Source organism: Ictidomys tridecemlineatus, chromosome 8 (genome assembly GCF_052094955.1).
Source record: "Ictidomys tridecemlineatus isolate mIctTri1 chromosome 8, mIctTri1.hap1, whole genome shotgun sequence".
Classification (NCBI taxonomy): Eukaryota; Metazoa; Chordata; class Mammalia; order Rodentia; family Sciuridae; genus Ictidomys; species Ictidomys tridecemlineatus.
This window is the reverse complement of record NC_135484.1, coordinates 149,498,444-149,520,493: the sequence shown is the minus strand read 5'-3', so window position 1 is coordinate 149,520,493 and position 22,050 is coordinate 149,498,444. Positions and strand designations below refer to the sequence as shown.

Here is a 22,050-nt window from a genome sequence, read left to right as displayed (position 1 = left end):
GGCACACCTCAGGAGCTGGCGATTTCATCAGGTCAGAAAATAATCTGTCTCATTCTGCACACAGAAAGAACAAGCTACCCCAACGAGCAGGCAGATGTGGCACCCAAGCAGATGGCTGTGGACAAGTCACACCTTCTACTGAGAACCCTGGAGCATGGAGCCTCTCTACCCAAGAGAAAGCTAAATTCACACAAGCTCTAGTCTCACCATATCTGGAAGATTCTTTTGGGTCAAGTAACTAAAATCCCTTTTAGGAATGCTTTGGTCATTATGCTATGTTACCGATTTACCAACTCTGACACACTGCTCAGGGATGTTGTATAAGAAGATAACAAGCCTCTGAATGCCATTATGGTCACCCCTGCTCCCAGGAACCCATACTGGGTGTCCGAGAACACCCCTGGATAATCTCAGACAGTCCCTTCCTTACCCGTGCTCAGTTGGCAGGACAATGGGCTGGCTGTCCCTGCAGGAGACCCCGGCGTGCCACGCGTCCTTGCAACATGAGCAGAATTTCAGGTGGCAGGAAGGGCATTCCACCGGCACCGGCTGTCCCGGGTCACTTGCTGCAACGGGGCACACTGTCTGACAGTCTGCAACAGGACACCACGTTCGGTGGGGGTCCAGGTGAACTTCTAAAACAGAAAGAAAGAAGCACCTGTTTCTTCTGCCTGTCCCTGATCCCAGATGGAGGCTCTCTGCCCTTCGCTTATCCTCTTTTACAGACCAACACCCACGGAAGTGTAATAGCACCAGAGGGGACGACTTCCATGGTCAGCCTTCACAATGGGTCTAAACTTACCTCCACGAGGTTGCCCTCGTTTCTCAAGGTAGGTACTGATGGAATAGGGCACCACTGCCTCTACGAACAAATCAAGGGTCTTCTCTCTAACCAGTGTTTGCAACCCTGGAGTATTTCTTCCCTCATCTGCTGTGGCCTAGCCGGAAGTCAGGTTTCCTGACAGTGGGCCTTCTGCTGTTCTACCAACGTGCTCGTAGGGGACAATGTGTACAGGACCCACAAGTTCCAGGAGGCAGGAATTTTACAGACCATAGATGGTAGCCCATCCTGTAACACTGGCTAGGAGTGGTACCCTATTCCACAGGAGGGAAGATGGGTGGGAGATGAACAACCATCCATGAGTGTCTACAAAACTTGCTAAGTTTTTCCCTTCTTTCAATCACAGACTCCACGTCCTCTTTGTATGATACGACCTTTCAGGAAACAGACCATGCAGAAAACGAGGCCACGTGAGGGACAGCACAGCCCTTTTTCCTCTGAACCAACACCTTTGGTAGACATCAAACTGATGAGATTCTAGTTTAAAACTCCTAAGGCTTGAGATTCCTAGAAATCTATATACATGAGACAAAGAAATCCAGAGGGTGGTGCAGAAAGAAAACGAAGGCATTAAAAGTAGGAGTTTAGTTTTTAAAGTTAATAATTTCACAAATTCAACATTGGGGAAGACGGAAAATGTGAAATATTCCAATAAACATTGTCTCCATTGATGTCTTACCTAGAAAATGAAATAATTCAATCTATCGTTATTACAAGTTTTCATTTCAAAATAACATCCTTAAATAGAGAGTTTCATCTGATCATTCTGGGGGATGGTACTGGTGAATGATGGGCCCTCGACACAAATATCATCAGAAGGAGGGATCCCACTATTCAAAGACTCTCAGACTCCAGGAGAGACGGACCCTCTAGTACCCCCAAACTTCAGGAAGCCAAGGGAGGAGTGACATTCATGGGATCCAAGGTCATGGCCTTTGCTTCCAAACTGTTCTATAATTGCTTTACTGACACTAAGCCCAAGGAGCGGAAGGCTGGAGTGGGACCTAGAGGTAAGGACTTGCACGTCACAGATCTACTCGTCATTCATCAAAGGTGTCTTGTTTATTTGTTTTGTTTGGTGTTTGTGGTGCTAAGAATTGAACCAGGGTCTCACCACATATACTAGGCAAGTGCTTTACCACCGAGTAACATCCCAGCCCTGTCAGAGGAAAAGAAGGGATAAAGGAAAGTTGAGACCTGGACAGACTGACACACGGCCGTCAGGACGGATGGCACCTCTCGCGATCACTTCAACAGATGCAAGGGTGTGGTTCAGCCTGGGAACACCAATCAATGATAGTTACGGGTTCCCCTGGCTGCTCTCAGCCTAGCATTCAGGTACCCGGGGTGGCACAAGAGAAGCACAGACAATAAAGGGGCCATCACAGACTTTGATGAGTTGTCATGATGGACGTTAAGGACAGCTGTGGCACACAGTCCCGTGCAAAGCAAGGGAGACCCAGAGGCCCGGAAAACAGTGATCTTCTGTATTTTTCCCCACTGACAACGATACATAAAGGTCTGTGCAAAGGCGGGTGGAGGACGGGAGGAGAGAGACATGACAGGCTTCCTCACGGAGTTGTGCGACACTTAATGGCAGGGAGACACCCTGAGGTGCATTTTTTAAAAAAAATTTTTTGGTACTGGTACATAGAGTGAAAAAATAAGATAAATCAATATGACAATACAGAAAGACCTCTAAGATATGTTTAGTGAAAACAAAGCAGACTGCAGAATATAAATGAGCCATATTGATAAAATATGTGTATATATAGTGAAATATTTCCATAAGAATGTTGAAGAAACATATTAGCAGTTACCCTCAAATAAGGGTCAGGAATACAGAGAAGAGGTGATCCTTTACTCTGTTTATTAACCTGAAAAAATATTAAAGATACTAACGTTACTTATATACTTTTGAAAAAACTGATTTTATAAAACCATTTTCATTATGGCATTTGGGCAATGAACTCATAAATAATCCTGGAATTCAACTATCCCCTAGGAATATATTTACCTTTTTTTTTTTTGTGGTACTGGGGATTGACCCCAGGGACTTGTGCCTGCAAGGCAAGCCCTCTAACAAGCCAGCTGTATCCCCAGCCCCATATTACCTTTTATAACACAAATTTCCCCCGTGTCTCACATTCTTCTCCACATACACAATTCTTATTCTGTGCTTTCCCTCTTCACTAAAAAGCCCCTTTCTTCTTTATCAAGCTTAAATTTGTTCTTAAAGAACCTACTTCTATTATGTGCTGCCTTAATTTGGGGTCACAGATCCGCATCTTGTTAATTGCTATTCTCCAGTCACTTCTCGGAGATGGCCTTTCTCTCTTTAGTTAGTAGCAAGAGCGGTTTCTTATTTTATTTGTGGGCTCCAGTTGCTGACATGGTAATGGACTGCTACCTATTGATTTAAAGCAGTAACTTCTGGTGGTTTTTAGAGCATGGACATACTCTGCAAACGCCTGGCTATAACAATACACTCACATCATCCTGAATTGCCTCGCAGTAGGACTTATTTTTCCACTCCCCCCTAGTGCTGTCATCCACGATGGCCATAGCACACTACAGCTGCCCAACAGCAGTCCTGGTGGTGTTAGGAGTATGTTATGACGCGTCGTGGACCATGGACCTCTACCCACTTTGACTAGGGCTCTCACATTTGGAAAGACATCAACTAAGCAAAACATGAAACTTTACATGAAGCACTTCAACACGAAACCTCTTTATCCCTCTGCCCTGCTTCCTTTGCTCCGATTTGTGGACGGGATCCAAGACTTAGTCCCAGGTTCTGCCACGTTTTCCTTACAGGACTCACACCATCACTGGGCTCAACTCTCACTTTAACTTGGATTATTCCAAATGTCCTTCAGGCATGACCTCTTGTGATTACATGACCGAAAACTGACATGCCTCGTTTTCACTGTTCCTTCAACAAGTGACTGATTAAAAACACCTGGACATATGAAATAGAAAAACAGCGACTTCCCTCCTCAGACACGTCACAGTGTGAAAAGGGAAAGAGCTGTTCAAAACACATACAACGTCAAAAAGAAAAAGAAAAGGAAGAAAGCGAACAGAAAAGGAAAACAAGTGATTCAAATACATGACACTGCATCCCACAAGAAGATAACAAAAATGAAATTATTAACAAGTGTCTGTGAGCAGCTCCGGGTGGAGATAAGGACTATTTCATAGTTATGTGCAGGAAATCTTTAATCCAAGTATCCACAACGAAGTTTCCCCATTTCACCAACTTTAAAATCGGAGTGTGCGATGAGTCCCTCTTAATCACTGAACGAAGCAGATGGCGCAAGCCAAGGTGGAGCACAGAGACTGGCTGCCTTATCCAAAGCACCACAGAAACAGAGATTTTAAAAAAAGAAAAGGCCCTGAGGAAGCGGCCTCTGGGCGGCCAGGCCAGCGAAGGGGCGGTACAAAGGGAAAGAGTAACCTCTCCACACAGAGCGAGGATGCCAGCTGTCCCCTCCTGAAGAAGGCTCCAGGCAGCTCACAGAGGCCACCCTTGGCTCTCCCCAACCCCACCTTCAGTCACAGCACAGCACACTGGCAGCTTGAGGTCCGCTGCAGTGGCAGCATTTACACCCTAGGAAGTGGCACACATGACAACTCAGAGCTGGCTTTCCCCTCCTAGAAAGACTGTCCACCACGGAACGCAGGCCAAATTAAGAGCGAACACAATGTAAAACTTAGACCCGGCACAGAACAGCACGGCGCACAGAGCGGGAAAGTGAAGAGCAGAACACACAGCCCAAAAGGACGAGGAGCCCCAGAGGGGACCGTGACAGTTCTTTTAGCTATGTCTGCTGACCACCACTTCCATTTCCTGACCATCCTGCATATAGGATGCCTACACATCTCCTGAAGAGCAGACTGCTTCTGGTCTCATATCCCAACCCGTTATTAACTGCTTCTAGTACGTCTGTCTGGAGTCTTGGACTCAGCAACGCTCCATTGAAGTGCTCGGTGGAGTACAGGCTGTTCCTCCCACAGAGTCAGAGAGGGGCGAAAAGAGGTGCTTCTGGCTGGGAGAGCGGCCCCCTCCTACGCATGTGTGAAGCCCTGGGTTCCTCGCCCAGGATCCAAAGGAGAAAGAGAGTGACACAGAGAGAGAGAGGTTCCTGGATCTCCCTACCAGGCTCTCAAGTACCCTCCAACCCACCGATCAGATGAGACTCACTCAGAGGATCAACACGGTCCCTCTTCTACACACAGAGGGTCAGGGGAGAAGACAAAGACCAGTTATCTATGAATTCAAAGTAATCACTGCTCTGAGAGCCCCCTTCCAACAAGAAGCCCACTTTCTAAATGAATATGAAAGAAAAGCCCGCCAGTTGGAATCTGGCTGGTCACCTACCCAGCGCAGCACCCTTGGGAACCGGGCAGCAGCACCTGCCTATGGGAGGTTTGCTTCTGGGCAAAGTCCTTGCTTTCTCATATGGGTGCCTGAGCTTCTCCGTGGCTTTTAAACACCGCTCTGGTTATGCAGAACACTCAGGCCAAAGGAGTTGTGGCATCTCTTTGTGATCAGCCATTAAAAGTAGAGTAAATATATCCTGGGGAAACACAAACCTGGTCAAATTCCTGGAAGTCCTCCTCACTGAGTAGGTTAGGAGGAGAGGATACTCACAGGACTAAATGACTCAATTTCTCTTCCTGGAATATAGGGACAGGACTCAAGAGATTTATTCCTTGCAACTGAATAGCCACACACAGGACTTTTGGTAGAAGGAGCATTTTGAAGAAAAGGTACACTGTGTCTCTGGGCCTGAGGGCACAAAGAACACTTACATAATTTGTTTTTCTACCTGCCTTCTCTACTGTTGATTCATGGCAGAGACCCCTCAGCTGGAATGCACACTTTCTGCTCTTTCAATTGGGGAATTGCTAATTTGATTAGAATTGCCGGAGAGAAACCTCTGAGATTGTCACATCTGTGACAGCCAGATGACACTGAGTCAACAGTACTGCTTTTGAAGCTTATTTATAACTGCATATTTTTAGCAGCCACATTTAAGCCTATAGATTAGAACCACAAATAAGCAACTGATCTGATAGATATCCAAATTTCATCCAAATAAAGCAAAAGTAGAGATTTGCCCATGTAATACAGCAGTCTGGTTTCACAAAAGCAAAACAAATTTTAAAATTCCAGAGTGGAAACAGACCTTGGTTTTCACTGCACTCAGCCAGGCTATCGCAAAGAAGAGAAAGCGTGGTTTTACCACTTCCAAGAGCAATCATTTAACCCAGAATGTCCCTTTATATAAAACAGGAGAGTCAAGATTAAAGATACAGTCTATCATATACTGAACACAGTGCCCAGCATATAGCAGGGTCTGCACAAGAATTAGTGAAATTCTTCCCATTTTTCCCCTAATCTTCAAATTTAATGTGATTTTAAACCCTTTGAAAGGGGACCCACAAATCTATATTCTTTCTCATGGTGCTTTTTTCAAACAAGGGGTTGAGGAATCAATTGAGCTGAAAGTAGCAATTTTTTAAAAATGAAAGATTAGAAAAGAAAGCACATTTTGCATTAATAAGTTTTGTCAGTTCTATCTTGGGGCATGTATGTGCACTGGTTTCCAGGTACAGCAGTGCCTCGGTATCCTGGGTTGGTTCCTGGAATACCCTTCCCCTGCAAGATACCAAAATCTACAGATGTTCAAGTCCCATATATTAAAATAGCAGAGCGTTTGCAAAGATCCTAGGCACATCTCCCCATGTACCTTAAGTCATCCCCAGATTACATCATAAAACGTCTCCAGGTTGCTTATAATGCTTGATAGTATGAAATGCTACATAAATAACTGATATACTGTATTAATTGGAAAATGATAAAAAGGAAAACAGGTCTCCACACATTTAATACAGACACAATTTTTTAAAAATATTTTTTCAATCCAGGTCTGGTTGAATCTGCAGAGGTAGAACCCAGAGATAGAGAGGACCAAGAAGAAAATCTATTTCTTTTTCTGGGTTACAGATACTTTGAAAAAGCACAGCAACTTGCACAGAGTTGGGGCTCTAGGAACACCTGGTGGGAAGTTTCTGAACTTGTGCGACTTAGGAGGTATTTGTAAAGACCAAGTCCAATATCCCCAGGTTTACCCTACTTTCCTATTACATAAAGCTCCTCCTCTTACTCACACTCGCGATCCACTCTCCCACTGCCCCACGATCGCCTTTTTTCCACTGCCCTCCTGAGAGAGAGGAGAACTGTCTGCCCCTAGCAAGCCCAACCCTGCATCCCGCACCCAGCTCCACCCCTCTGCACCTTAAGGACCTGGCTCCTGCCGCTTTCCTCCCTCCTGTACCAACCCTCTCTGCTGGATCAGCGATTCTCTAAACAACAAAAGACCCCTTCAAAGAGCTATCCACTGGCCCTTCTCATCTCATAAAATGGTAAGCCCTCTCCAAGCAGGTTCTCCCCACCTCCTACCTCCAAAACCTCCAGTGCCCCTGACACCACTTCTTCATCCACACTGTGTTCCCCGACAAGTCAGCATTCTGGCTATCAACCTGACCCCTCTGCTCTGACGACTCCAAAACTCATGTTGCTAGTCCTAACCTCTCCACTTCCCCTCCACCCTCTCTCTCTACTAGGGAAAGCTTGGGACAGGTCTGCCTTCCAAATATACTCCAAAGTGGGGGCTGGGGTGGCTCAGTGGTAGAGTGCTTGCCTAGCATGTGTGAGGCACTGGGTTTGATTCTCAGCACCACATATAAATAAATAAAGGTCCAGTGGCAACTAAAAATACTTTAAAAATAAATAAATAAATTTATGTATCACGTGCATACACACACACACACACACACACACACACGCACACACACACACGTATATATATTCCAAAGTGGACAATGTTCAGTGCCTCCTCTTGTGAGGAGCCGAGCTGTTCCCCTCTAGGGGCCTTTGCATTTACTCTGCATCTGCCTGAGAGGTAACTCCCACGGGTGGTCATGTGGCTTGTGCACTTCAAATCAAGTCTCCACTCAGATATCACCTCCTCAGAGAGGTGTCCCATAAAAATCCTATCTAAAACATCCTACCCACCCATCTCCTTCCCCTGACCTTTCTTTATTTATATAAATGGTACACATTATTTATTATCTACCCCCCTCATGCACATCAGAATCCTTTAGGGTAAGAAATATTGTGTTGCTAATCACTGTTTCCACCTCCTCTGGGACAGGGCTTCTTAACAGCAGCAGCACTGGCAGAGAATTCTTAGTGGCAGAGGACGTCCTTGTATTAGATGGACCCCTGACCTCGATCCACAGATGCCAGCAGCATTCCATTCCCCATCACAACAAGCAAGATGTCTTCAGATGTCACTAAATGCCCTGCAGAAGACAAGTGCAGCCCTAGCTGAGAACCGCTGACTTAGCCAGATGCCTGGGACACTATTTCCTGAATAAATGATGAAGCACTATAAGAGAAGTGTAGGAAATAGGATCATAGAGCAATTCCCCGTGGGAACCAAAGGTAACGGCAGCTTGCACATCAAGGTTCCACGCTGTTTAGTCCTGCAGACAGATGTTTCTGGAAAACAGAGGCATCACCCAGGGAGAGAGGGGCCACTCTTGGAGAAGAGCCTTCCCTAAGGGAATAGGAGCCTGGAATACTCCACACCTATGTTCCATAGAAAAGGAATCTGGGCCTGGCAAGGTACCTGTCCTTCAGATACCCTACAGCTCAGCTAAAAGAAAAAGCCAACAGAAAGTAAAAGAGCTTTTTTTTTTTTCTTTTAAATTTTTATTTTAATTCCAACATGCCATTAAGAGCGTATTTGTTTGATATATACTTAATCATCCCTCTGCATACTGAGCTGTTGGTTCCAGGACCTCTGCAGATAACAAAATTGTGCTCAAGTCCCTTTTATAAAATGGCATAGTACTGCATACACCCTATGAATTCCCTGCCACATACTTTAAGTTATCTCCAGATTACTTATAACCCCTAACACAAAGTCGTTACACTGTGTCATTTAGGAAATAATGATAAGAAGACAAGTCTGTACGGGATAAGTCTCTTAGAAAATATTTTCAATCCACAGTAGGTTGGATCCCTGGGTGTGGAGCACACGCATGCAGACGGCCCTACATCATCTCCTGCAGCAGAGCACATGCAAGCGTGAGGCCCAGAGGCCAGATTGGTGACAAAGAAAAAAGTGTGGCTTTGGCAGCCCTGGCCTCTGGCTGGACTGCCGGGGACTTAAGCCAAAAAGGAGCAAAGTGACAGATACCAGGTGGTGGTCAAACCACGGTCACCACCGAGGAAGGCCTGCAGCTTCCTCCTGTCTCCTGACCTGACAGGGATGTGACATGAAGAGAGGCCAGGGGAGGAGAAGTTCTTCATTATTCGGCCATTCCATTCTACCTTCTGGCTTTTAGCCGAGGAAACACGATAATTATGTAAACCAAATGCACAATGATCCCAACAGCTGAAGATTTAGCCTCTTCCTCCTTCTAATTTTTAACCCAAAGTTAGAAGAAAGTGAACTGATACATATTTAATTAATTTCTTCTGCATCTGCAGTGATGAAAGCATCATGGAGCTTTGAGAGGGGGAGAATTTTTTAAAAATCCGGAAAATGAGAATCCAGATACCTGAAAAGCAGCTCCCCAAAACAGTGACCCTTGAAATTTTAATGTGAACCATGATTTAGAAGTGATTAACTGTGACATAATTATATCAGAGACAGACAAATTCACAGACTTGAACTGCAGTTTACTTATAGAAAGGAGAATTGATTACTGAGGCAAAGACCCAGGGCTACTTGATCTTAAGACTGTGCTTATTCATGTAAATTATGCAAAAGGCTGGAGATGCTATTTAAAACTGTTTTCTACTTCTGTGTTCTGACAATTATCAGGAAACAGAAACATTCTGGGAGATTAAAACTGTCAGGGGACTAACAACCATGTCTGACCCAAATGATTGTTTTCAATTTTCAAAAACTGAATCCAAGACCCTTGGTTTTCCCAGCTGGCACAAAATAACTTTAGACACATGCAATATGCTTTTATTTTTATTCTGTTGTCTATTCTCTCAACTAACAAAAGAGGTCTTCCTGCCATCCTCCACCATAATGAGTCTTGCCAAAAAAGACAACACATGAATTTTTATTATTGTGGAGCTAATTTAATTATCAGTTGAAATCAATCAAACTGCTTTAACTTTTATGACCCACTGCATTTTTAATTATGCCAAAGTTAATTTGCTTTCTGCTATCTCAAAGAACAAAGGTCTTCTGCAGATAGTTAAAATGCAATTAAACTAAACTGATCAAAATTAACATCTGCTATAATAAATATATTTAAACAGTGGTGACCATCATCAGAGGTCTCAAGATAGTTGCTCTCAAGATATTTGAGAAGAACTACAGATTTTCAAACTTGGAAACACATTTTTTTTAATATTTATTCTTTTGTTGTAGTTGGACAAAATACCTTTATTTTACTCACTTATTTTTACGTGGTGCTGAGGATGGAACCCAGGGCCTCACATGAACTGGGTGAGTGCTCTACCACTGAGCCACAACCCCAGCCGCCCCCTCCAAACAAACTTTAATGTTATCTAGTCTACTACTGTTGTAGTAAGACCTTCAGAAATTAGGCGTTTGTATAACTCAGGTTTAGTGAGTGAGCATAAGATCAGACAGTGCTTTGTTTTTACTCCTAGAATACCACTGTCTATGCAAAAAAAAAAAAAATCTCATTATTAAATAAGCTTTAACTTCTATCACTATAGGAACTTTTTCTTTTAAAGTGGCCATGTTAGATGCCTATCTCAGCAAGTCATAACCACCCTTGCAAGTGGTTAGAGATGATGGGATTCATGCTTAGAGTGAGGTTAACTCACCTTAAAGAAAACTGGTAAGACAGGTGACTTATGGAATCGTTACTCATTGTCAAGTTTCCTCACAACCCTAGAATTCAGGGCACTGAGGATAAAAACATGCTAAAAAAGATAACAGAAGGAGTGACATTATTGTGCTATATGCTCAGTCCAAGGTATAGCCTGGATTCTGGAAAATGCTTTCTTAGTTCAGTGTGAAAAACTGGGAAAGATATCTGGTAACAATAATCATGCATAAAGTTTGGTTTGGCTATGAGGTATGCCCCCAGAAAAGCTCCTAGGCAATGGGACAATGTTCAGAGGTGAAAGGATTAGAGCATGATAGCTATGACTTAATCACTGGATTAATCCATTTGATGGGTTAATAATTTCAATGGATTACTGTGTAGTAACTGTAGGCAGGAGAGACATGGTTGCAGGAAGTAGGTCAGTGGAGACGTGCCCTTGGGATTATCTTTTGTCCCTGCTTTCGCCCGCCCTGACAATGAGATGACAGCTTTCCTGTGTCACACCCTTCCACAATGTCCTGCTTCACCTCAGCCAGGCAATGGAGTCGGCCTACCATGGACTGAACCTCTGAAGCCATGATCCCCAAATGACCTCGACCTCCTCTACGTTGTTCTTGTCATGTATTTTGGTCACGCCAATGAAAAGCTACCACAAATAATAAAAAGTAATAACAACTAATGGCAATGATCATTTATTGCATCCTGTGACAGACCAACTTATTCTCTTCATCAACCCTAGGATAGTTCCACATTATCCCCAATATTGGAAGATAGAAATCCACACAGGGAGCAGCAAACTCAACACATGCCTCTCCTTCAAGTCATGTTTAAAAACTGCACCCTACCTGCTGGGGTGTCCGTCTGGAGCATGCCTTCCTTTTCAGGAGGAAGCTGAAATATTGAGAGAGTGCCGGTTTACATTTAAAACCAATCAACAAGAAAGAACCAGCTGAGACACCCAAAGCCCAGGAGAAAGTTATCATCTGAAAGCACAGAGCTGTATAGGAAGGAAGCTCTGTACTGAGTCACCCGTTTACCACAAAAGACCAGAAGTGTGGGATCAACACACACACACACATACACACACACACACACACACACACACACACACACACACACACCCGCTAGGGATGGGCTAGTGAATACAGACTATGAAAAGGAAGGTGACTAATGAGAAATGGGAGGTGTGAGCACATAAAACTGGCAGATGATAAAGTCATTAAGTTTCACAGTCTTAAAAAGAGGAAAAAACACTAAAAAGGAACCAAACAACTGCTTAGGGAGTTCTGATGAGCTAAACCCTAGTGATCAGATACAAAAGATGGGGAGGAAGATTTCACCAAAGATAAATACAAAAGGGTGGATGGAACTGGAAAAGCAACATCATAAATAGGAAAACTCAAAATGAAGGCTTGCAGAGAATGCACTGAACAAGAAAGAGGGCTTTCTAAAAAGATGGACCCATAGCTTCCAGAAGCTTCTGGAACTGTGCCTGGCACAGGACAGAGTATACAAATATGCACAAATTGAATGCATGAGTGCATATGGCGGGATTAATAAATAACAACAGGAAAACACATTCCTGTTTTGCTTCATTTCTTTATGAAGGAGAACAATACGGCGCTCCATCCTGTTTACAGTGCTCCTGCTCACTCTATGGGAGTACAACAGATGTCCAAGGACAGACACCTTGACTTATTGAGTGACTAAAGCACCTTGTAGTTACATAAAGCTAAACAAGGTTCTCCAAAATAAGAGAGTGCATATGAACTATATATGGATAATCTTTTTTTTTTTAATTGGTACTGGGAATTGAACCCACTGTCTTGTGCCTGCTAGGCAAGCACTCTATCACCCAAGCTTTTTTAAATTTTATTTTGAGACAGGGTCTCACCAAGTTGTCCAGACTGGCCTCCTGGGGATCCTCCTCTTGTGATCCTCCTGCCTTAGTCTCCCAGGTAGCTGGGATTATAGGTGTTTGCCAGCATGTTCAGCTTAGAGATTAATAATCTTCACCCAATTTGCTGAGGGCTGGGGAGTGGAAAACTACTTTTAAAAAAGCACATGCTATAAACAAGAGAAAAACACAATTCTAACGTTAATCAATAGGCATGTGCTTTGAGAACCAAAGAAAACAGTGATGGTTAACACATGCAGAAATTACCATCCTCTGTCCTCTGTTAATATTGAAAGACTGACACAGAAAGGGAAGCGGTATCCAATGGAAAACTTGCAGTTGAATGGAAAATGAAGAGAACAACCAACTAACGTCAATGGGTGCTTCTCTGTTTTATGTAAGCAGTGGTGGAATTTTTCCTGAAAAAAGTTCTTCTTTTCCTATTCAATAAACTTTTTCTCCATGGAGACTTACATAAAGACAAAGACATAAAAGGCAAGTTAATCAAACATGTAACAGAGCAGAGGGAAATATACACATGGGACAACAAACCAATAACTGAGAAAAGAACTTGGTAGGCAACAGGAGTTGGACAAAACTAAGAATAATTTTTATAACTAAGAAATAGGACTTCATTTAATCTGATTTTACATTTTCCCACAGTAATAATAATTTCTACAATTCTGCCTCACACAGCCAATGAAATTTAAGATTTGACAACCAAAGAAAATACTGATTAACCATCAACTGCATATTTAATGCATCCCAAGATCCCCTTAGAAACAATTCCATGATACCTTCATGAAATAGACCATAAAGTTACCCAGCTGATAAGGGTTTGATTTTATATCCTGCTACTTTGTTAAATTCATTTATTAGTTCTGGAAGTCCTCTGGTGGAATTTTTTTGAGTTTCTAAATTTAGAATCATGACAATAGTAATAGTTTGAGTTCTTCTTTTCCTATACATATCCTTTTAATTTCTTTCATCTGTCTGATTGCTCTGACTAGAATTTCAAGGATTATGTTAAATAGAAATGGTGAAAGAGGGCCTCCCTGTCTTGTTCCGGTTTTTGGAGGGAATGCTTCCAATTTTTCTCCATTTAGAATGATGTTGGCCTTGGGCTTAGCATTGATAGCTTTTACATTGTTGATGTATGATCCTACTATTCCTAGTTTTTCTAGTGTTTTGAACATGAAGAGGCGCTGTATTTTTATCAAATGCTTTTTCAGCATTTATTAAGATAATCAAATGATTCTTGTATTTAAGTCTATCGATATATTACATTAATTGATTTCTATATGTTGAACCAACCTTGTATCCCTGGGATGAACCCCACTTGATTACGGTGCACTATCTTTTTTAATATGTTTTTATATGTGATTGGCCTGGATTTTATTGAGAATTTTTGCATCTATGTCCATCAGGTATATTGGTCTGAAGTTTTCTTTCCTTGATGTGTCTTTGTCTGGTTTTGGTATCAGGGTGATGCTAGCCTCATAGAATGAGTTTGGAAGGGTTCTCTCCTTTTCTACTTCATGGAATAATTTAGTGTAAAATTATTGGTGTTAAATGAATTCAGCAAAGTATCAGGATATAAAATCAATACCCATAAGTCAAATGCATTTCTATACATAAATGAGATCATTGAAAAAGAAATTAGGAAAATTTCTCCATTCAAAATAGCCTCAAAAAATATAAAGTACTTGGGAATCAACCTAACAAAAGAGGTGAAAGATCTCTACAATAAAAACTACAGAACACTACAGAAGGAAACTGAAGAAGACCTTAGAAAATGGAAAGATCTCCCATGCTCTTGGAATAGATAAACTTAATATTGTCAAAATGGCCATACTAACAAAACTGTTATACAGATTTAATGCAATTCCTATTAAAATCTCAATGACACTCTTTATAGAACTAGAAAAAACAACTGCAAAATTCATTTGGAAAAATAAGAGAACCAGAATAGCCAAAGCAATCCTTGGCAAGAAAAGTGAAGCAGGAGGCCTCACAATACCAGACCTTAAACTATACTATAGAGCAATAGTAACAAAAACAGCATGGTATTGAAAGCAAAATAGACATGTAGACCAGTGGTACAGACTAGAGGTTCACAGAGACAAACCCACATAAATATAGTTATCGCATACTAGACAAAGGCACCAAAAACATACATTGGAGAAAGGATAGCTTTTTCAACAAATGGTGTTGGGAAAACTGGAAATCCATATGTAGCAAAATGAAATTAAACCTCTATCTCTCACCATGCACAAAACTCAACTCAAAGTGGATCAAGGACCTAGGAATTAAACCAAAGGCCCTGCACCAAATAGAAGAAAAAGTAGGCCCAAATCTTCCTTGTGTTGGATTAGGCCTTGACTTCCTTAACAAGACTCCTAAAGTGCATGAAATAAAATTAAGAATCAATAAATGAAATGGATTCAAATTAAAAAGCTTCTTCTCAGCAAAAAAAAAAAAAAATCATTGAGGTGAAGAGGGAGCATACAGTATGGGAGCAAATTTTTACCACACATACATCAGATAGAGCACTAATCTCTAGGATATATAAAGAACTCAAAAAACTTAACACCCTAAAAAAATCAATAAATGGGCTAAGGAACTGAACAAACACTTCTCAGAAGAAAATATATAAGCAATCAACAAATATATGAAAAAGTGTTCAATATCTTTAGTAATTAGAGAAGTGCAAATCAAAACTACTCTAAGATGTCATCTCACTCCAGTCAGAATGACAGCTTTCAAGAATACAAGCAATAATAAATGTTGGAGGGGATGTGGGTAAAAGAGTATACTCCTACATTGCTGGTGGGACTGCAAATTGGTGCAAACACTTTGGAAAGCAGTATGGAGATTCCTTGGAAAACTTGGAATGGAACCACCATTTGAACCAGCTATCCCACTCCTTGATCCATACCCAAAAGTCTTAAAATTAGCATACTATAGTGATATAGCCACACCAATGTTTATAGCAGCTGAACTCACAGTAGCTAAATTGTGGAACCAATCTAGATGCCCATCAATAGATGAATCAATAAAGAAACTATGGTGTATATATATATATATATATATATATATATATATATATATATATATATATATATACACACACACACACAATGTAATATTTCTCACCATTAAAAGAGAATAAAATTATGACAATTGCAGGTAGATGGATAGAGTTGGAGAATATTAGGCTAAGCAAAGTAAGCAAATCCCAAAAAACTAAAGGCTGATCTATGATGGGAGTGGGAAGCAAGGGAAGAATGGAGGAACTTTGGATTGGGCAAAGGGTAGGGTAGGGAGGGGTTATGAGGGTAGGAAACATGGTGGAATGAGATGGACATCATTACCTTAGGTACATATATAATTGCACAAATGGTGCATCTCTACACTGTGTACAACCAGAGAATTGAAATGTTGTGCTCCATTTGTGTAGGATGAATTGAAATGCATTTTGTTGTCATGTACAACTAAGGAGAACAAATAAAAATAAATAAATAAAATGCAATACCTCAAAAAAAAGGGGAGGGGGTTGAATTGGAGATTGACAGGAAATCCATTAGGTAAAAGTTAGGTATATAATTTAGATAAAGATTATCCCATCAAGTGAATTTCATATGTAGCAGTTCATTATATTAAACATATTCTTACTTGGAATTCCTATTTTCCAATAGAAATTATTTGTAATGGGTGATAAGAAATTATTACATGATTACAAAATGACTTCTAAAATCATCTAAGAGTACAATGTTTCTGGGTCTCAATTTCCTTTTATTATAAAATGAAGTGTTGAATCAAATTTTCCATACTTTAATACTTTAAAATAGCACGCTTATATTAAACTTATATTTGTATGGTTTTACAGTTTGGTAGTTCCTCAAAAACTAAACACAGAATTACCATATAATTCAACATATCATTCCTAGGTAATACCCAAAAGATTTGAAAATAGGAACTAGAGCAGATACTTATCCACCAATGTTTATAATAGTATGATTCACAGTAGCCAAAGGTAGAAATAACTCCATTGTCTATCAATGAATAAATGGATAAACAAAATGTGGTATAAACATACAACAGAATATTAATTCAGCCATAGACCGATGGGACAGCTTCGTCCCTTAAACCTATAATTCATTCTTGTTCAGATTTCATGTGCAGATTCATTCTTGTGCAGATTTCCTGGCTTCCCAGTGACTCTTTAGAGTAAAAATGTACCTACCATGCTGGCTGAACTTCAAACAATCTAGTTTAAGATATTTTTTGTAAATTCAGCTTTAATGAATCAGCTATATGAGTTACGTGATCCACACCAGAGGTCAGGAAATCAGATGAGGAAACTAAGGTGTAGAAGTGATTTTAAGTACCCTGCCCATAAGCAGAGAAGCTGATGAGCAGAGAAGCCTGCAACTGTATTCAGGTCTTAGCCAGTATTTTTTAAATCAAGCAAAACTTTACACTCTTCAGTGAGAACAAACCACAGAAAGTTGTAATTGAGGTATTCTTAGAGTTTGTCTAATTACAAAAAAAGGCATCTGAGCTCACAGACAAGTCCCCTCATATGTAAACCATCAGGAATAAGGCCTGCTGTGGACTGCTGAGGCAGTGGGTGGTCATGGGAGAGGAGAGGGACTGCTACAAACAGACCACACCAGGTCCCAGAGACAATGGAGAGGCTGCAGAGTCACGTCTCACCACGAAGGAACAGCAGGAAAATCCAGCCCAACTCCCACCCTTCTGCAGGTAGGAGCCCTCACACCATGGAGAGGTAGGACAGGTAAGCTCCATGCCAGGAGAATTTTCAGGAAGAAGGCTTATTGATTGCAGGGTCCAGAGGGGTTATCGCCTAAAAGTTCTTTGGACCACAAGTCCGGAAATTCTTTGAACTTTATACCTGGTAAGAGGAGGGGTTTGAAGGTTTACATGACATTTTTTGTTCCATTTTTTAGACTACACAGAAGTTTCATATATATATATATAATTTTCTTTCTTTTTTTTTTTCAAACCTGGCATTTACAAAAAAGAGGAAGCTATAAACCTGTTATGTTTTAGATGTGCTGTCCCCTAAAAGCTCATGTGTGAGCCAATGCAAGAAGGTTTGGAAGAGAAGTGATTGGATTATAGCCTTGATCTGATCCGTGAATCGATCTCTGATGGGGCTCAGTGGTAACTGTGGGCAGGTGGGTGTGCTGGAGGAGGTGGGTCACTGGGGGCATGGCTGTGGGGTATATATTTTGTACCTGGAGGGTCTCTCTCTCTGCTTTCTGCTCATCATACGTGCTGCTTCCCTCCACTACATTCTTCCGCCATGATGTTCAGCCTCACCTCAAGCACTGAAGAATGGAGCCAGCCTTGTATGGACTCAGACCTCTGAAACCATGAGCCCCTAAATAAACATTTTCTCTTTACAGTTGTTCTGGGTAGGTTCTTTATTCACAGCAGCGAAAAAGCTGACTAAAACAAAAACCAGCCACAATGCCCTCTGCAGAAGTTTTTGCTGATATCCTGTGAAAAAATCTTTCTGACAGGAAGAGAAGATCAATTGTGTGGGGGGTGGTGGAGGCTGGAGAAGCTTATATGTTACAAATACAACAGGGGGTCTCTGGTAGGGGTACCTGGTCTGCTTCAGTGGCACCTACCACCCCCCACAGTCATCCACAGAACAAGCAAGTGTGAGAGTAGTAGGGCACACATTTGAGAACCTTATGATCCTCAACTGTCATACCCAAAAAGAAAGTATCTGGGGTAACGATGCCCAATCTGATCAGCACGTGTCGGGGTACAAACTACACCCAGTGGTAAATGCTCCGGTGAGCTCGGAATCCACATAGACCCATGGGACAGCTTAGTCCCTTAAACCTACAATTCATTCTGGTTTGGATTTCATGTGCAACAATGTTCTGTTTCCTGTCTTCCCAGTGACTCTTCAGAGTAACAATGTACCTACCTTGCTGGCTGAACTTCAAATAATCTAGTTTAAGATATTTTTTGCAAATTTAGCTTTAATGTATCAGCTATATGAGTTAAGTGATCCACCCACAGAGATACATCTGTTATTAGCTTGCTATAAATAAATAAATAAATAAATAAATAAATAAATAAATAAATAACCCAGTGTTCTCAGCCCTAAGACCAAGCCAGATCTTGGTCCAAGGCAGTGAATGCCATCTTCCCAGAATCCCCTGCAAGTCTTGCTTCAATAGCCCTCTCTGTCTGGTTTTCTTTCTCCTCCTCCTGCAAGAATTATCTTCCATGTATAAATATACCATAATGAATTCCACCTTTATACATATCTATAAAGCACCAATTAAAAATAAATAAATAAAGGAGTTGAAGGAAGACCAGCAGAATAGAAGAAAGGGAATAGGAGGAGGGAGGAGGGGGAAAGTGGAGTGGAGTGAATTCCATGCATGGACGATTCTGTCCAACTGAACCCAACTATTGCATAGAACTATAATGCACTAATAAAGCATAAAAAGAATTACCTGCAAGATAGTTATAAAAATTGAAGAAGATAAAAGTAATTGTGTTGATCAAACCTATTGCAAATGACAGATACATGTACATTTTCCCCCACCCCCATGTCTAGATTTTATTAATACTGATTAAAAAGTTAGAATCAGAAAACTTTCTATTCATACTAGATTACAGAAATTTTTTTATATACTCCATGAAACCATACCAGTCCTGTGAGTGCTGAGAGAAACAATTTTTCTCCAAATTCTCAGATACTAAAAAATAGGCCCTTGGGCTGGGGATGTGGCTCAAGCGGTAGCGTGCTTGCCTGGCATGCGTGCGGCCTGGGTTTGATCCTCAGCACCACATACCAACAAAGATGTTGTGTCTGCCGATAACTAAAAATAAATATTAAAATTCTCTCTCTCTCTTTAAAAAAAAAATAGGCCCTTTAGTTCAAGACTATTTTAGGGTGTAGCAAAGGGAATGGGCTCCTAAAAAATACCTATCAGAGGCCAAAAGGAGCAAAAATAGAATTCGTACCAATAAAATGAGGCCATATAAGTAAAAACAAAACAAACAAACAAAAAAAAACCCTGTATAAATTACCCCAGACCCAAATATATGAAAGAAAATTAGTCCAATATTGTAAATTGTGTTAGGAAGACACAACCAAACTCTCTCTTAGTTTCACTATGATTACAAAAGTAGTATCAAAAGAATAACCAATGACTATTATAAGGAGCAATAAAAATGTTTGGGCTGGCTGGGTGTGGTGGTACACACCTGTATTCCAGCAGCTCAGGAGGCTAAGGCAGGAGGATTGAAAATTCAAGATCAGCCTCAACAATTTAGTGAGGCTCTAAGCAACTTCTGAGACCCTGTCTCGAAATAAAATATACAAATGGGCTGGAAATGTGGCTCCATGGTTAAGCCCCACCTCCACCCCACCCCTTCAATCCTTGGTACCAAAAAAAAAAAAAAGGTCTGGCTGACTAGCGTTCTGAAGTGATCTCTGAGAGCAGGAAACTGATGATACAATCCATCTTGAGAGTTGCTTCACTTGTATTACCACTGTTATGAAATGATTCAACTTTTGCAACACCTTTCTCACATGAGCCAAATTGAAAATACAACACAACCAACATATGGAAAGTTCTATTTTCTGCTCATCTGCATTTGTTCTCCCTGACTGTGGCTGAGAGTTGAGATTTTATGTTGCAATGACAGTTTTCCCCTTTTGGAGCCCTTGGCAGCTTTAATCTTCCACAGTGGAGGGCGTTAAAAAAAAACGACACAATGGAAAGCTACATTCCCCATCAGGATAAGGAGAAGAATGCATACCTCGTTCAAATTTTAACCTCTGATAAAGCTGAAACTGATCCACAGGTACCAAACAGGCAATCTGAAAACAGAGATATGGGAGAGGTGAGATTGAATCACTGCAGGCCCTGGAGTTAGCAGCCATTTATGATTTCTCTTCCTGGCTTTGCCTACGATTTTCTCCCTGTACCAGTGTTTGCAAACTTCTTTTTCTTGACACTATTCATGCAGAAACACCTGCAGCAATTCTCAAATAATCCTCGTCTCGTAGCACAGCTAGGACACACTGTCAAGGCTTCAATTATGAAACAAAACAACTGCCTTCCATTCTTGAGCAGCACAACTAAGAGCAGACAACCAAAATTTATTTGGACTTCCCACATTATTTGTCTATATATATGAATGATGCTGCTTTCTTTCTATATTCAGTTACCAAAATTCAAAAAGATTATAGTTTTAGACCAGTGGTGCTGAGGAAACGGGAGGGGAAGGGGAAGGTACTGGGGGAAGGCAATGGATCCAACCATGTTATGTCCATGTATGAATAGGTCACAATGAATCCCCACCATTATGTAGAACCATAATGTACCTTTAAAAAAAAAATACTGGTTCTAGCTTTGGACCCTTAAAAGCTAAGGTCAGGTAGACAGTGCCTCAGGAATTATAAAAACAGCATTTGTCACCTAGGAAACAGTATCTTCCAAACAACAACAAAAAATTATTCCTGACAAAAATCACTCATGGAGCCCTTAGTCACCACACACTGATATCCCAGACCCTGGAGACAAAGAAATGCCTAAGGTACTGCTTATGGCTAGATGTCTATTTCCATTTCAGATGTACAGTGAACCAAAGGTTTACCAGTGAACAATGATTCATACCTAACCAAGTGACATTTCAGATTAATTATTTTAAATTGTATTTCAAAGGCCTATGCAGGAAAAGCTAACCACTCTTAGAGTGCCATTCTAAAAATATTAATTCCATTGACGTCAAGATACAAGTACACTAACGTTTCTTAAAAGATTTATAGCTGAGAAAATAAAAGAATTTGCTATTAGCCTTCCAGACATCAGCAATACAGGACAGTCTTGACGATTCCTCTAAATCATACACAAATATATACATACACATACACATGCACATATACACACATACATGCCATGTATGCACACACATTTTTATAATTGTTTTTGATATAAAATGTATCTGGATGGAAATTCTTGCGACTAACTAAAGGAAATCAGCTTTGAGAAAACCAGAATAAGATAATGCAGCCAAAATTACATCTAAAAACATATAATACATTTAGAAATGCATTAGAAATCTAATTATTCCCCTCACAAAAATAATTTCAATTTGTTTATTTTGCAAATGAACAAACTAAGTTTTTAATTAAAACGTGTGAAGAACCACAACTCAGTTCTTTCTCCACTATTCCAAGTGAAGTAGGGTAAAACAAATTTAATTAATTATGAACATTTTTTTCCTAATTTTTCTTTCTCCAACTGGGGACGAAGTATGGTATATTCCCATTTGGTACCTTAAACAAACACTCCTTAGTAATTCTTGTAAAAATATTAGGGTGAATTTTATGTTATATCTA

The 22,050-nt window shown here is 40.8% G+C and overlaps 1 protein-coding gene across 5 annotated transcripts in view; it reads right to left on the bottom strand.

Moving 5' to 3' along the window:
* The window catches only part of Rnf144b (ring finger protein 144B), a 156,460-nt gene that overhangs the window by 9,335 nt on the left and 125,075 nt on the right, over nucleotides 1-22,050 (bottom strand). For all 5 annotated transcript variants that reach the window (XM_078020587.1, XM_040282104.2, XM_005329150.5 and 2 more), the window contains 2 exons: nucleotides 20,466-20,526; nucleotides 431-635 (listed from right to left, as the gene is read on the bottom strand). In XM_078020587.1, coding sequence (XP_077876713.1) covers nucleotides 431-635; nucleotides 20,466-20,526 — 266 coding nt within the window. The remainder of the gene's footprint in view (nucleotides 1-430; nucleotides 636-20,465; nucleotides 20,527-22,050) is intronic.